The sequence below is a fragment of the Corylus avellana genome, chromosome 2 (genome assembly GCF_965113065.1).
Source record: "Corylus avellana chromosome 2, dhCorAvel1.hap1.2, whole genome shotgun sequence".
NCBI lineage: Eukaryota > Viridiplantae > Streptophyta > Magnoliopsida > Fagales > Betulaceae > Corylus > Corylus avellana.
Window position 1 is genome coordinate 12,289,701 of NC_142491.1, and position 13,898 is coordinate 12,303,598.

Genomic DNA, 13,898 nt, shown 5'->3' on the forward strand with positions numbered 1-13,898 from the left:
GTAAAAATAAATGTACGAAAATGAGAGTGTATGTAACATTATTTTTTTTCCAACCAATATTGATGCGTTATCATATTCCAAAAGAGTAACTCCATGTACATTATTCTTCATCATTAGTTGAGTAATTTATTAGAGGAAGGAGAATATATATTGCAGAGGCCTGTAGCAACTAGCCAATTGGCCCAATTCTTTAGCAAGATGGAGAGGTTTCTTTAGCTTCTCTTCTGTTCAGCTATTTTAACTAGGACAATATGAATGCTCTTGGGCTATATAAAAGAGAGAGGGCTCAAAAGGGTAGAAATAAACCAATAAAGACAGAAGATGAACTCAATTAGGCCAATTATGTCATCAGTTGTCTAGATCCAAGCTTCTTATAAAAAAAAAACAAATGGTCCACATCCATTACAAATTCTAGGCAATTACATTCCAATTTATAAGTTGAACTTACTTTCCATGCCTCAGTACTGATCAAGCATCTGTCAAAGGCATAGTGCAAGTGGGTCATTATAAATCTGTTAGCAGTCTCGAGCCCATCTCAACTATTAAATAGACACTGGTGCCATTGCAGATGGGGAAAATTTGCATTCTTGTGACATATCATTATTTGTTGTACTAATTTACATTTTCCAACATTATTTGAGGAAAATAATGATCCAAAAGTATTTTTGTGTTAATCAAAGGCATGGTTAACAATTTAAAGGTTTGCCTTAAACAAACCCCTAAAGTTGCATCAGCATCTCAATAAAAATATCTAAACACAAAAAGTGGAAATTTCATAGGACTTAAAGGAAGAGCAGAGTTCAAATAATTATCAATTGGTTCTTAAAGAATGAACAGTGCATTATTTTGTTAAAAAAACTTCACACATCATTTAAATAATTACTATGGCAAATATTTTATAAAAGGTGCATTCCAAAGTTTAACAACCCACATTAAACTTCTGTTACAAAATGAAAAAAAATATTATGTAATGGTAAGAATACCTACGATTGAGCTCTACGTAAGGGTAGGAAGAGCTTTGAGATAGTTATGTAAAAAGACATTTTATGTAATTCTTGGTGATTTTGTTTCGATATTTCCATGCTTTTAGGAGTTGCTTAGAGGGTCCTCTGTATTATGTTCTAGTGTTGATTTTATGTATTGGTAAAACCAAGGTCATACGTTGAAGCCATTGTTTTGAAAATGGATCCTGGAAAAAGTGTACAAATTGGGATAGTTAAAATTGAGATAATTTTATCCCACCTTTTTATTTAACCCGCTTATCTCCATTTCATTTGAAATTAAGAGTATCTAATTTTCATTGTCTCTAATGTATGGTCATGAACCTTAAGAATCATAGCATGTTATGACTTTTGTCTTTATTAAATAGTCGCTTACCACGTTTATAAATAAAGACCATCAAGTTTAGACAAAAAGGTTATCAAAAAGTTTCATACTCATTTTTTCAGTTTTCAACTTCGCCATTCATAACTCATTATTGGTTCTAGTATTTCACTTTGTTACTTAAAGAGAGAAATATAGAGCAATTCAATGCTCATTTTTCATTTTCTTACATTGAATCTTGTAGTTAAACTAAAGGGTTGTTTATTTGACATTCGTACTTTGAAGTGCATCCTTAATTAAGATAGTCACTATAGTCTAATCCTTAAAGGTTAAGTGTCAACAGACCCAATCGTACCGAGTTGAATACTCCACGGGACAAAAAATCAACATTTAAGGACAACGCTCTTACATAATTCTATAGCATTGTGAGATATTTCCTTGCTTTAATTTTAATTTCTTGCATTGTAAGTATCTTATTATTTATTTTTCGAATTAATATTATTTAGTACCAATAAGATATTTTCCACCTTCAAAATAATCATCTACTGACATATACTTGCTATTATTTATTTTTCATAGTTGCGAGAAATTATATTTGTCACAGAGGGCTAAGAATGACCACTACAGAAAATTAAGGAAATAGCCATTCCATTCATCAACAAACCAATTATGTTTACCCTTTTTGAGACAAAAGAGTTTTCTATTCATAAACAAATCAATTCCAAATAAAAGAAAAATCTCTAATTATCTTTAAGTTGATCAATTGGGAACACTGTTTGGCTTCAAAAGTGATCTGTAGCTCTCTGATCAAATGCAATTAGGAAAAATGTTTGGCTTCATGCTTCAACATTCTTCTGCTACTTTGCCCTGTAAGGGCCCTTATGTTAATATTGGTAGCACAACTCTCATTTTCTGAAGAAAGATATCATACAGCATTACAAGAAATTAGCAATTTCACAAACAGAAGAAAGATCATGGAACCCTGAGCTCAAAGCTAGAGTCCTTGCTCAAATAGCAATGTAAAAAGGATTGAATTAACACCCAGCAGAGATAGTCTCAATCATTGAAAATAAAGTTTTATTTTCATTCAAAGAAGTTCAATATTAACAGTGCCTCTATAACCAACATGTTAAATAAAGTGGAATTACAACTGTATATGATAATTCCACTACATCAATTATCAGTCGTTAAATGGAAACTGAAATCAACTAAATGTTCTCCATAATTTTGGTAAGGCATCAACCTAAGTACTGTAAAAATTAAAAAAGAAAAAAAATAATAATAACAATCACATGAAAATATATGTACTTGATCATGGATGGATAAATCAGAGTAATGTCAACAATTTGGAATCTGATAAGAATTCATAATCTCAACAAATCAACCAAAAGAGAGAGAGAGAGAGAAAGAGAGAGAGTGGTGAATAGATGCATGCCCCATTATCTTAGTTTCAGTACCAAGAAAAGCTACAGATATACATAAACAATCAAGTAAATCACCAAATTGTAATAACCAACTGAAAGTACTAACTACATCAAATATTTGAACTAGTTTAAATAAACACATCAAACAATCTAATTAACAATTAACTCCGAAAACCGCAGGTCTTCAACAACCTCTATTTCATACCATATTGAGTCAGGAGTAACACCAAAAAACATAACCCCCAAAGTTTCAGCAAAGATGGCACATTTTCTAGTAGGTTTCCTTGCTATATATCTCCTCAGTTCCGAATCATAGCTGCAAGTATAAATGCTTTTAAGATTTGGAATTTGATACTTTGAAAGATAGTAGAGAACCATAGGAGAGAGACAGAGACAGAGGTAAACAAATAGAAAACCTGCAAATGCTGCAATCAGCATTCAGCCCATTATATTAGCTTGATTGGTCTTCTTTTGTAAATATATCTCTATATATATTTTCCTGTGAAAGCAATACACTGTATGTAAGGTGGGAGGAAAAATCAAAGAAAGATCTAGATTCAAATTAAAGCAACCAAAGTCCCAACTAAAAAAATATATAAACTTCGTATGTATGACATTTCATGCAACTATTAATGGGTTTATTGCTCATACACCTCACAGTAAGACAAAACTATTAAAAAAAACACTCTTGAGTTCTAAGCGGAAAAAGGTAATTTTAAAAAAAACAGAAAAAAAAGTAAATTAATGGAGCTAACTTAAGTAATAACTTGTCACAAACAGAAATGTTCTGCTTAAGAGGAAAGCAGGCCAAAAAGTAAACAATTAATTTTGCTGTTTATTTCTAGAGAAAATGTTTGTTATCAATCAAATGGTTCTAAAAAAAACAAATTAAGAGCTCTGTATAAAGGCTCTTGGAGCATATGGAAAAGCCAATAGAAAATGTCCAATGATGTTCAATGTCATCAAAATAACTTTGGCCTATGCAATGGCTTAGCTCATTAGTAATCTCCTAGGCAATTCCAAGCCCAACTTTATACTTGCAATATCATCATTCGATGAACTTATGTAAAACTTTTGAATATTAACAATCGAAGCGCCAGAAGACATATATCACTCACTACTATCCTTTTAGAGGCACACTCAAGAATAACTCTTTTCTAATGAGTAACCCCACGAACATTTTGAATGGCCATCTATAATATATTATACAATGACAAATTGGACAATAATTATCTTCCAACTAGCAGATGTAGTTTTCCAGCGTAACCCAATAAATCATAGCAGTACATCTATCAAAACAAATACTAGAAACCCAACCAAATATTTACATAAAAAAATGAGATACAAGTACAAAAAATTTTAAGTACTAGTAGCAGTTAATAATAGGAAATAGAAGCTTACCAAGCAAGGCTCAAGCCCAAAGAACCCAGTAGTGTAAGTCATCCTCTTTCATTTTGCATCTACAGCTTGTTGATCCAGTAGTGTAAGTCATCCTCTTTCATTTTGCATCTACAGCGTTATCAACAAGTACAAAAACCATCCCATCTTTTTTTGGGTCAAAAAAAAAAAAAAAAGCTGAAAAACAAGACAAAAAACCAAACGTTTGGATACCAATTCCCCTGTAGGGGCCAATCTGTGCTTTGTCCCACTTGTCAACGTTCAATCCTCCTTGATAGTGCAACTCACACAACGTCGTGTAGGGGTGGGCAAAGATCTGATGAGAGCGGTTGTTTGAGATGACAGTAGTGTGGAATTGGAGGAGAGTGATGAACACAGGTTCTCAGTTGCAAATTGATTAAGTGAGGTTGAGGGAAAGAGCAAGTATAGAGACTAACTATTTCTCATGATATGTGAAGAATAATGAATGCAGTGCCGTACATTTTTGAAAGTTACTCTTTTACGTCTCCGACATTTTTAGTTTCTAGGAAATTTATGTTAGAAGAATCTGGTACCAATTTTCTTGACATAAAGTGTCTTAGTTGGACACTTTTTTTTTTTTTTATTCAAATAAGGGGAAGCGGGTTATGGATCATACAACAACAAAAGTGTGGGCAACCCAACAACAAAGCCCAAATAAAAAATGCAGTACAATGAAAATAACAGTAACAGACAAGCAATGGTGTCATTCATGGTCTTAGAAGGATCATAAATAAGTCAGGTATTTTCAAGGGCAGCACAAGGAATGGCAAAAGGGCTCAATAAAGAATCGCAACCTGTGAAGGCAACAACCACAGTTAAGAGGTTGTTGCAAGAAAAGTACTGCAGTAAATCGAACTTCTTAAATGGTGTCTTTTTTTTTGAAATAAAAAACATTTCATACTCATTCATTGATAAAAGGTTGCGAGCAAGAGCTCTTACAAAGAGAGCAAAAAACTCTGAAGCAAATCATAGCCGAAGCTAAAGTTACAGTCATCAACCAATCAGGCCAAACAAAGGCAACAACATCCACTAACCCATGACTATTCATCAAGTTTAAGATTAGATCTGTACCAAATAGATACCATCCAATGCATAGGTAACGCTTATTCCTCGGTCTTGAGAGCAAAGAACCCCATATCCGTGCTTGTAGGGAGTTGCTTAGAGGTCCTCTGTATTTTGTTCTAGAGTTGATTTTATGTGCTCTTGTCTTTTGGCGTGAATCTCCTGTTGGAGTGATCTCACTGGCAATGATGTGTGGTGGTAATGGTAATACCTGTCCTCCAAGCTCAGCTATGCCTAACTCCTTCCAATCATTAACTTTTAACTTGACAGCTTGTAGGTATTGCTGATATCATAGGTAGAAGAATCGGATCCTCGAAGCTTCATTAAAATCAACACAAGAGTTGGGTGGGTAGCATATCCATGTTTGTTTTTGGATTCCTGATTTCCATTGGGTGCGTTTGAAATCACCATTGTGGCCAACCAAATACTTTATCAAAACTTAAGTGCTATATATGAATTTTGGCATTCACATGAAAATTATGTTTACAATGCAGGATGCTGTATTACTATTCAGCTCTTGGATATTTCCAATTGGATTGGATCTGGACGGCACAAAAGGTTGCTCTAATTTCTCTGGTTGCAACAGTGGTGGAATCCTTTTCAACCAGAGGTAGTAGATGACAACATATCTGTTCCTTTGGCAAGCATGCCAGCGGGGTTTTTGAGTTTTGGTTTCTAGCTCATTGCCCTGTTTTTTCTCTCCCTTCCTTAGATTAGTCCTGTAATTGATGTGTTCTGTCCATTGTGGGTCTCCTCAAATGCCCTGTAAATCATTGTCTCCGTGACGCATTTGTTAATATTATATGCTCTCTTTTTTATTGAACCAAATGAGCGCAGTTTATTACTTCAATATCTTGACTTTCAGAACAAATCATATGGCTTTATGACCTTTTTGATTTACTATTTTCATGTACAGCTTATCTTTACTTTCTTTCTGTTTGATTTGGATATTTTCTTCTGTTTTTGGGTTCTTGAATACTGCCCGTATCTTATTGGTCATTTTTGTGAGAATTCCTGCTTGGGGTAATTACCTTTTTCCCTCAACTACAACGCATTTTCACTTTCTCCTCGTGAACTACCAATTGCAAAGCCAACTTAATAAAACTTGTGTTCAAGTTTTCTCACCATTGCATAAATATATCCATATAAGGAAAAGTAGTATCTTTTCTTTTCCTTGTTCTTAAGCTAAATTACCATTATTATATAATTGATTAAAATTGAGAAAAGTTGATTCCATCTAATATAACTTGTAATTGGGGGGGTCCAATAATTCATGCTCCACAGCTTCATTCTCAGATGTATGTTGTTCAACCAGAAACATGTTTTCACTAAGAGAACTAACCAGCCATTGGATTTGTAAAATCCACATGGTTGAAGATATAAGTCCTACAAATCCAATGACTGACACTTTTTTTTTTTTTTTTTTTTTTTTTTTTTTATAAAAAACAAAATAATAATAATAAAAAAAAAAGACAGAAGAAGAACAAATAACATTTCTCTTTTCACTCATACCAATTGCAATATTGATATTGTCACATGTCATAATTCATAAAGAGATTACTACCTGATTAACTGATCCATAATTCATAAAGTAAGATACAACACCCACAGGATCCATATGACTTCAACATACTATGATGGCCTTCAATATTGATCATAATCTTTTGGTTTTCAAAAGAGTCACAAAACTATTCACAAAACAAACACAATTAACAAAAGATTTAAAACACAAAAATATCAGGATCCATGACTTCAACACCATTGCTTTCGGCATGAGTATACGTGTTGTGCCAATCGTCCCAATCATTTCACATATTTCAATTGGTTGGACCAAGAAAAATAAAGAATGTCAGTCAAGATACTAAAACTATAAACAATCTGGAAAGAGAAGAACATAAACAGGTATAGATAACTTAATAAAAGCCATAAGAGCAGAGATACTTAAACAATTACAAAATGTTTAAGAACAGAACATAACGAATTTAATAAACAAAAGATTGCCAGCAAGTTTTACATCCATGAATAAGGTTCAGAGTAAGGCCACAGCCGCAGATACAAGTGCTGATTTTCTATTTCCTTCTCTTATGACATAAGCAGGGGAAAGAATACTCACAGTAGATATGTAGCATTTTCCATGGAAACACTTTTCTACATTCCTTCTCCTAGACCTTCACTGCATGTTCCTCCCTTCATTCATGAGATCCCTGCAAATTATGACACAAAAAAAAAAAAACATTAGAGATGGTAGGAGGCATTTTATTCAAGTGAATAGATTATCATATCATGCCCGCTAATTTTTTCTTTTAATCATATCCTTCAGTCTGCTCACCAGCACATCAATCACTAAATGAACAAGGCAATAGGCATGCTGACCCAATCCAATCAAAAGACGACTATATCCCATAATCGAGTGAAAAATTCCTTGTACACTTTCCTTTTCCCTTTCAGTGAATAAAAGGTAACTCATATTCTAAAATTTCTGAAAAGTAAAATTCAAATGCTATGCATTCAGTATCCTCATTTTTAACCAATAAACTAGATTCAGAAACAAGATTTGACTTTTATAATATTTCAAAGTAGGAACAAGATTTTTGATACTTGGTTCAAAAACGTTCAGAAAATTAGAAACTTTGATCCATAATAAATAAGAAACTCCCACAACTTCTAATTTGACAATATCAAGCCCATAAATGCAGGAAACCTACCTTTTTCAACTTAACAGTGTTCAAAATTATAGTTGTGCTACATCCAAGAGGCTTATAAGTAGTTTTGCTGACAATACTATCTGCGACTCTTCTGCATACAACAAATACTGGAAAATAAATAAAAACCCAAAAAATTTATTACCCAAAAGAGTTAAGATTCGTCCCACAACAAATTTATTACCCAAATATTACTATTCTGTTTCTAATGCCACAAAAAGCCAAAATGAAGCAGCCAACAATTCCCTATGAAGACCTCGCATGAATGTAAAATCTACAAAAGATTTTTCAGAGTAGCAGTATAACAATTATTTAAAATATCCACACATGCTACTTTTCAGCAGGTTAATAATTGGAACAAACAAATACTACTTTTGGTTGTGAAGGTAACCGAGTCTTATATCGAACCATTTGGGCTTGATCACGGAGAGTTCTTTTGCATATTTATGACATTAACATATCACTTATATTTACTTTCTTTCTGTTTGATTTGAATTTTTTTCTTTTTATTGTTCTTGAATAAGGCCTGTATCTTTTCTCAACAGTTCTTTACTCTCTTTAAGATTAAAGATTACTTAGTGCAAATGGAAAAGATTGTTTGGATGTATTTATTTTAACTAGTTAATAGTGAATAGATGCATGCTCCATTATCTTAGTATCACTACCAAGAAAAGCTACCGTTATACATAAACAATTAAATAAATCATCAAATTGCAATAACCAGGTGAAAGTACTAACTAAATCAAAAAATTGAACTAGTTAAAATAAATACATCCAAACAAAAAATCAAAGAAGGTGCTGTAAGAGAGAAAAACACTTAAGAGAGAAAAATGAAGAAAATGAAGGGGAACAAGAGATGCATACTTCAATTTCTATGAAGGATTCAAATAACTGATGAGTAATATACCTGAATGGTCAAAGATGCATGGGTGCTTGAATTTTCTTCTTGCTACAATAACTCTAACTCTGGAACGTGAGCAATCTTTGCCCAATCGTCACCAGTGTCTCTCTTGCATCTTCGCAATAAGATGGGACAATTCTTAATTGTTAGTCTCTTCAAAGACGTTAGCCTACCCATTCCTTCGGGCAGTGAAGTCAAACTGGAGCATCCATCAATTTCAAAGTCTTGAAGTGATTTGAAGTTGTGGATCCACTCTGGTATAGCCTTCAAGCTTTCACAATTCGTAATCCTAAGATTTTGTAGAGTGGTAGCATGTTGAAGTCTTGAGGGGAGAGAAACCAATTTTGGAAGTCCACTGAAGCAAAGAGAGAGGAGGCTCGTAAGGCCTTGCCATTGCATCCCATCCTTATCATTGGCTAGCTCAAGCTCAAGACAACGCACAAGAAACAATTCTTGAACAGAAGTGAGATGTTGAAGGGGGAGAGACTTTAATGTACGACAATCACATAGCCACAACTTCACAAGATTTGTCAATGAAAAAACCCAACTCGGTAGCCTTGAACCCGGATAGTGATGTAAGTATAGATGTTTCAGATTTGGGGGCGGTTGGAAGCCTTCCCAAGGCATTTTATCATCGACAACGTCCCAATCATTGACATCTCCTTGAATACTCCAAAACAAAGTCAAAGAATGAAGATGTTGTTTCTCCTTTAGATTTACAGCCTTATATTCTAATGCAACATCTTTCCCATGTCCAAGATTTGAAATCATTAAACTTCCACTCAGCTTATTGAGTCCGTTCAATTCTCGTAAACCACCGCAATGCTTGAAGTGAGAACCCGAGTGGACCACAAAATTTGTTAACGTCTCAAGATTATTCAGTTTCCCCAATCCACGTGGCATATAAGTCAAACCACCACATCCAAGTATCTCAAGATGCTTTAGATTGACCAATTTTTTAATGTCTCTCGGCAATTCTTTAAGTGATGCACACCCCCAGAGTATTAATTCTTGCAAATTCTGCAACCTAGTTATAGAATCTGGTAACTTCTTGATATTCTCATTTAAAGAAAGATCAAGACACCGTAAATGCTTCAACTCCCCGATAGAGCTTGGCACATAATCAAGATCTCTGCACGACAAATCCAACATGCGCAAGAACTTGAAACTTGAAAAAAGTTCATCACAATCAATCTTATACATAAGGTCATTGAGAAAAAGAAATGTCCGTATCCTACTTGCTTCACACAATGACGAAATAGGTTTATCGTAACCAACAAGTAATGATACATGACGAGTTTTCCCATCAAGGTTTCTCTCCTTATCATCTAATGTGGCAATCAACGATCCTGCCACTGATATGGCAAGATCATGCATGAGGTCATGCATTTTGCATTCAATTACGTCGCCAAATTCATCCGTTCGAGCTTCTTGAAAGAATGATCTCCATAGTAAATCCATAAAATACTCTTCACCAACCTCTTTCAAGCATCGGCTTTGATCATCAGAAGACTTGACTAACCCTTGTGCTATCCAAAGCCGAATCAAATTTGATGTATCAAACCAGCAATCCTTCGGAAACAAACTACAATAAGCAAAGCAGTGCTTCAAGTGTGAAGGAAGATAATCATAACTCAGCTTCAAAGTTGGTAAGAGGTCACTTACATTTTGAGATATTTTTGAGAGTTCATTGTTCTTAAAATACACCCATTCTGCTTCTGAATTTTTGGAGCCCAGTAAACTTCCGATTGTCGATATGGCCAAAGGGACACCTGAACACTTTTTTACAATCTCCTTTCCAAGTGCAACTATGCTTATATTCTCCGGCTCTTGTCCTCTCTTAAAGGCCTTCTGCTTAAATAAAGACCATGATGCGTCTTCATCTAAACCTTTTAAGGAATATGATTCAACTGTCCCAATAATGCTTGCAACGCTTTCCTGGCGGATAGTCTTTGCAACGATTTCATTGCGGGTAGTCACTACTATTCTACTGCCTCTTGCACCACCCATCAGCACTTCTTTCAAGCGACACCATTTTCTATGATCACCATTCCACACATCATCCAACACTAGGAAGTATTTCTTTCCTTCGATTTTTTCTCTAAGTTTAGCCACCAATGTATCCATTTCAGCGTCTGCTGGTTTCTCTTTGGTTGCAGATTCTAAGACTTTTGCAACAATATTTTTAACATCAAAGATATCAGAGACACACACCCACATTTTGAGCTCAAAATGTTTCTGGATTTGGTGATCATTGAATACGAATTGAGCGAGTGTAGTCTTTCCCAATCCACCGATGCCAACAATTGGAAGGATGGAAACATTCTCTTCAACATTGGAGTCCATCAGAAGGTCTATAACAGCCTTCTTATCATCCTTTCGCCCAACAACTACTTCCGCAGGTACAAAAGAATGAGTGTTATCCCTCTCCCAACTCCCGACTCGTGGCTCAACCTGGCGTACCTCCAAGTGAAAATTCTGCCTATCGGTGTTGATGGCATCTAACTTCTTTCTGATGGCTTTAATCTCACGGGCCATTCTAAAACCAAAGGCAAGTTGATTTGATTCGGAAAAGAAAATGCGTACCTTTTTTGCCTTCTTATCACGGGTCATTATTTCTCTTCGTAGAGCTTCAGTTGAAACCTCTTCCAGCAAGTCTTCTGCATCATACAGGGCTTCTTCAAGCTTTCCGAGCCAATCTTTGACTGCATGGCTCCCTCCAGCCTCTTTCTCCTCCGCATCGAGAAGCACAGCTTTGATTGTTGAAACGGTGTTGGTGAGGCTTTGAAGGTCATCTTTGACACCCCAGAACAGTCCGATCTGTTTGACAGCCGGTGAGCACAAAGCCTCAATAATTCGCTCCGCAACAAAGTAGAGAAGTGGCTCCGCCATTTCCTGATGGTGAGTGAAACACAGCGCTGTTGATGGAAGGTGTTGAAGGGTAGAGTGTAGAAATGATGAGTGAAGGAATGCTGAACAGTGTAGAATTGTAGAAATGTTTTGAGATGGGATTCATAGTTAACTTAGACAACACAAACATCAAAAGGTACCAATTTATGTTCAGACGGAGCAGTTTATGTACGGCGAAGGAAAAATACCATGATCACATTCACGCCCGTGGTTTTCAAAACCAGAAGAATCACCCTTTTTCTTGTAAATAAAATATTAGGTGAGGGGTACTAAGGACAGGGGATAATCCCATGCTGAAGTGGGTTTTCCTTTAGGATTAAATACTAAAACATTTCTTAAGGTTTTGACACTTTATTTTTTATTTTTTCTTAGATTTTGATTTGTGTTATACGAGATACCCGTGATTTTGATAAAAACCAAATTGATCATTCCATCTATTGACCGTTAGTTGACTTAACGGAAGTTTACGTTACTAACACATAGACCAATTAAAATTTGACACTTGACATAAGTGGCCACGTCATCACTGATGACATGGCCACCTAATTAAATTTTATAAGTTATAACCTGGCATAGGAGATGGAATGTATTTCTCCCTCTCAATTATACTGTTTTTCTTTTTATTTTTTAAGAAATGTGATTGATTAACAAAGACATATCATATTAGTGTTGCTTTCCATAGTTTTCTGACGAAGTCAGAGAAGGATTTGTATTATTTAGGAGACCGTTGGCAAACCATAGTAAGTAAATGCACCTCTAATACTTTTAAAACGTCAATCCTTCAATGCACTATTTATACTACTCACAAAAATGTTTCCCAGTCACACCCATTTGTAAAAAACTTCATATAATATAAAATTATTTTAAAAATTTTATATTATATACAAAAAATAACAAATAAGTCTTTTAACTTTCGTTTAAATTTTTTTACGAAAACTATAAAATACCTTGTGTGGATATAAAAATATCTACACTTAACTTTCGTTTATAACTAAATAAATAAAGTATGAGTATAGGTGGAAATGGAGATGGAAGAATTGACAAAGAAGACAGGCACAGTTGATTTGAGAGATATTAATTAGTGAGTAGGGTTATATATATATATATTATTGACTATTATGTACTAGGTGTGGAAGATTATCTTTGGCTATTCTATTTGGGCATAATTATAGTACCATCTATGTGCTAAGAATCGTAGAAGAAAAAAACCGATGATACTCCCTTAAATTCGACTGAGTCATAACATGACTCAACCTCATCAGGACATTAATGAAAACAAATGTGTTTTACATTAATGAGACAAAAATGTTCATTATAAAATTCAAACTCATATCATAATGTATACCTAATCACTTAATTTTTATTTTATTTTATTTTATTTTTGAGTTATTACATCTTATTCTATCTATTATCATATAAACTTTTTTTTTTTTGGTCTTTAATGTAAGATGTAACTAAATAATTACATCTTATTCTATCTAAAGAGCGGGACTCTGGTGTCTCCTCTTCCTACTCCCTTCCTAAGTTTTTGGAGGATGGTGATAATATCACATCGACAACGAAGGCCTTCAATTCATTATAAATTAAGATGCCCTTCTTGAGAGGCAAATGCTAAGTAGTCTTTCCCAATATTGGAATACAAACTCCAGTTGCACCTGCAATGACTATGGAAGCAGCAATAGTAGCAAGTTTATAGATAATGGAGAGCTTGGTGCTTGTCATGCTCTTGATCCTCCCAAAAAATAAGAAGGGAGTAGGAAGAGGAGACACAAAGTGTGATGCGGATCTCTCACGGGATAAAGTGGTTCAAGTGTGGTCATATCTTTAAGATGTACAGCATTACTCTTCTCGAAATAAACAAAAGAAAACAAATATTTTTTAACAACCTAAACTATTATCACTTTTTTTTTAACACTGTCATTATGGGAATTGCTTGAATTACCATCCAGGCCCCTAAAATTTTTTTTTTTTAAAAAAAAGGCCTTTAAATTTTTTAATTTTGTAGAACGCCTCAGAATTATATATCAAACATCTTCGCCCTAAGAAACTCCAAGGGGCAAAATTTGGATAAAATAAAATCCTTTTAAGTAAACGTGAGTCATGAGTTATGCCCCTTTCATTAAAAGGGTGCATGTATTTTTGAGTGGTCTAAAAGTG

At 34.4% G+C, this 13,898-nt stretch overlaps 1 protein-coding gene and 1 long non-coding RNA gene across 2 annotated transcripts; both read right to left on the minus strand.

Annotated features, from left to right (window-relative positions):
• Positions 1-2,113: 2,113 nt before the first annotated feature.
• Positions 2,114-3,285, minus strand: LOC148587336 (uncharacterized). The gene is made up of 3 exons (XR_015911447.1): positions 3,164-3,285; positions 2,953-3,063; positions 2,114-2,235 (listed from the first exon to the last, which is right to left on the minus strand). It is a non-coding gene; the product is annotated as an uncharacterized LOC148587336 (long non-coding RNA).
• Positions 3,286-6,763: 3,478 nt separating this feature from the next.
• LOC148587337 (putative disease resistance protein RGA1) lies at positions 6,764-11,987 on the minus strand. The gene is made up of 3 exons (XM_059605431.2): positions 11,930-11,987; positions 8,838-11,726; positions 6,764-7,432 (listed from the first exon to the last, which is right to left on the minus strand). Exons 1-2 carry the CDS (start codon positions 11,930-11,932, stop codon positions 8,880-8,882), a joined length of 2,850 nt encoding a protein of 949 aa, XP_059461414.2. The 5' UTR covers positions 11,933-11,987; the 3' UTR covers positions 6,764-7,432; positions 8,838-8,879.
• Between the last annotated feature and the right edge of the window lie 1,911 nt (positions 11,988-13,898).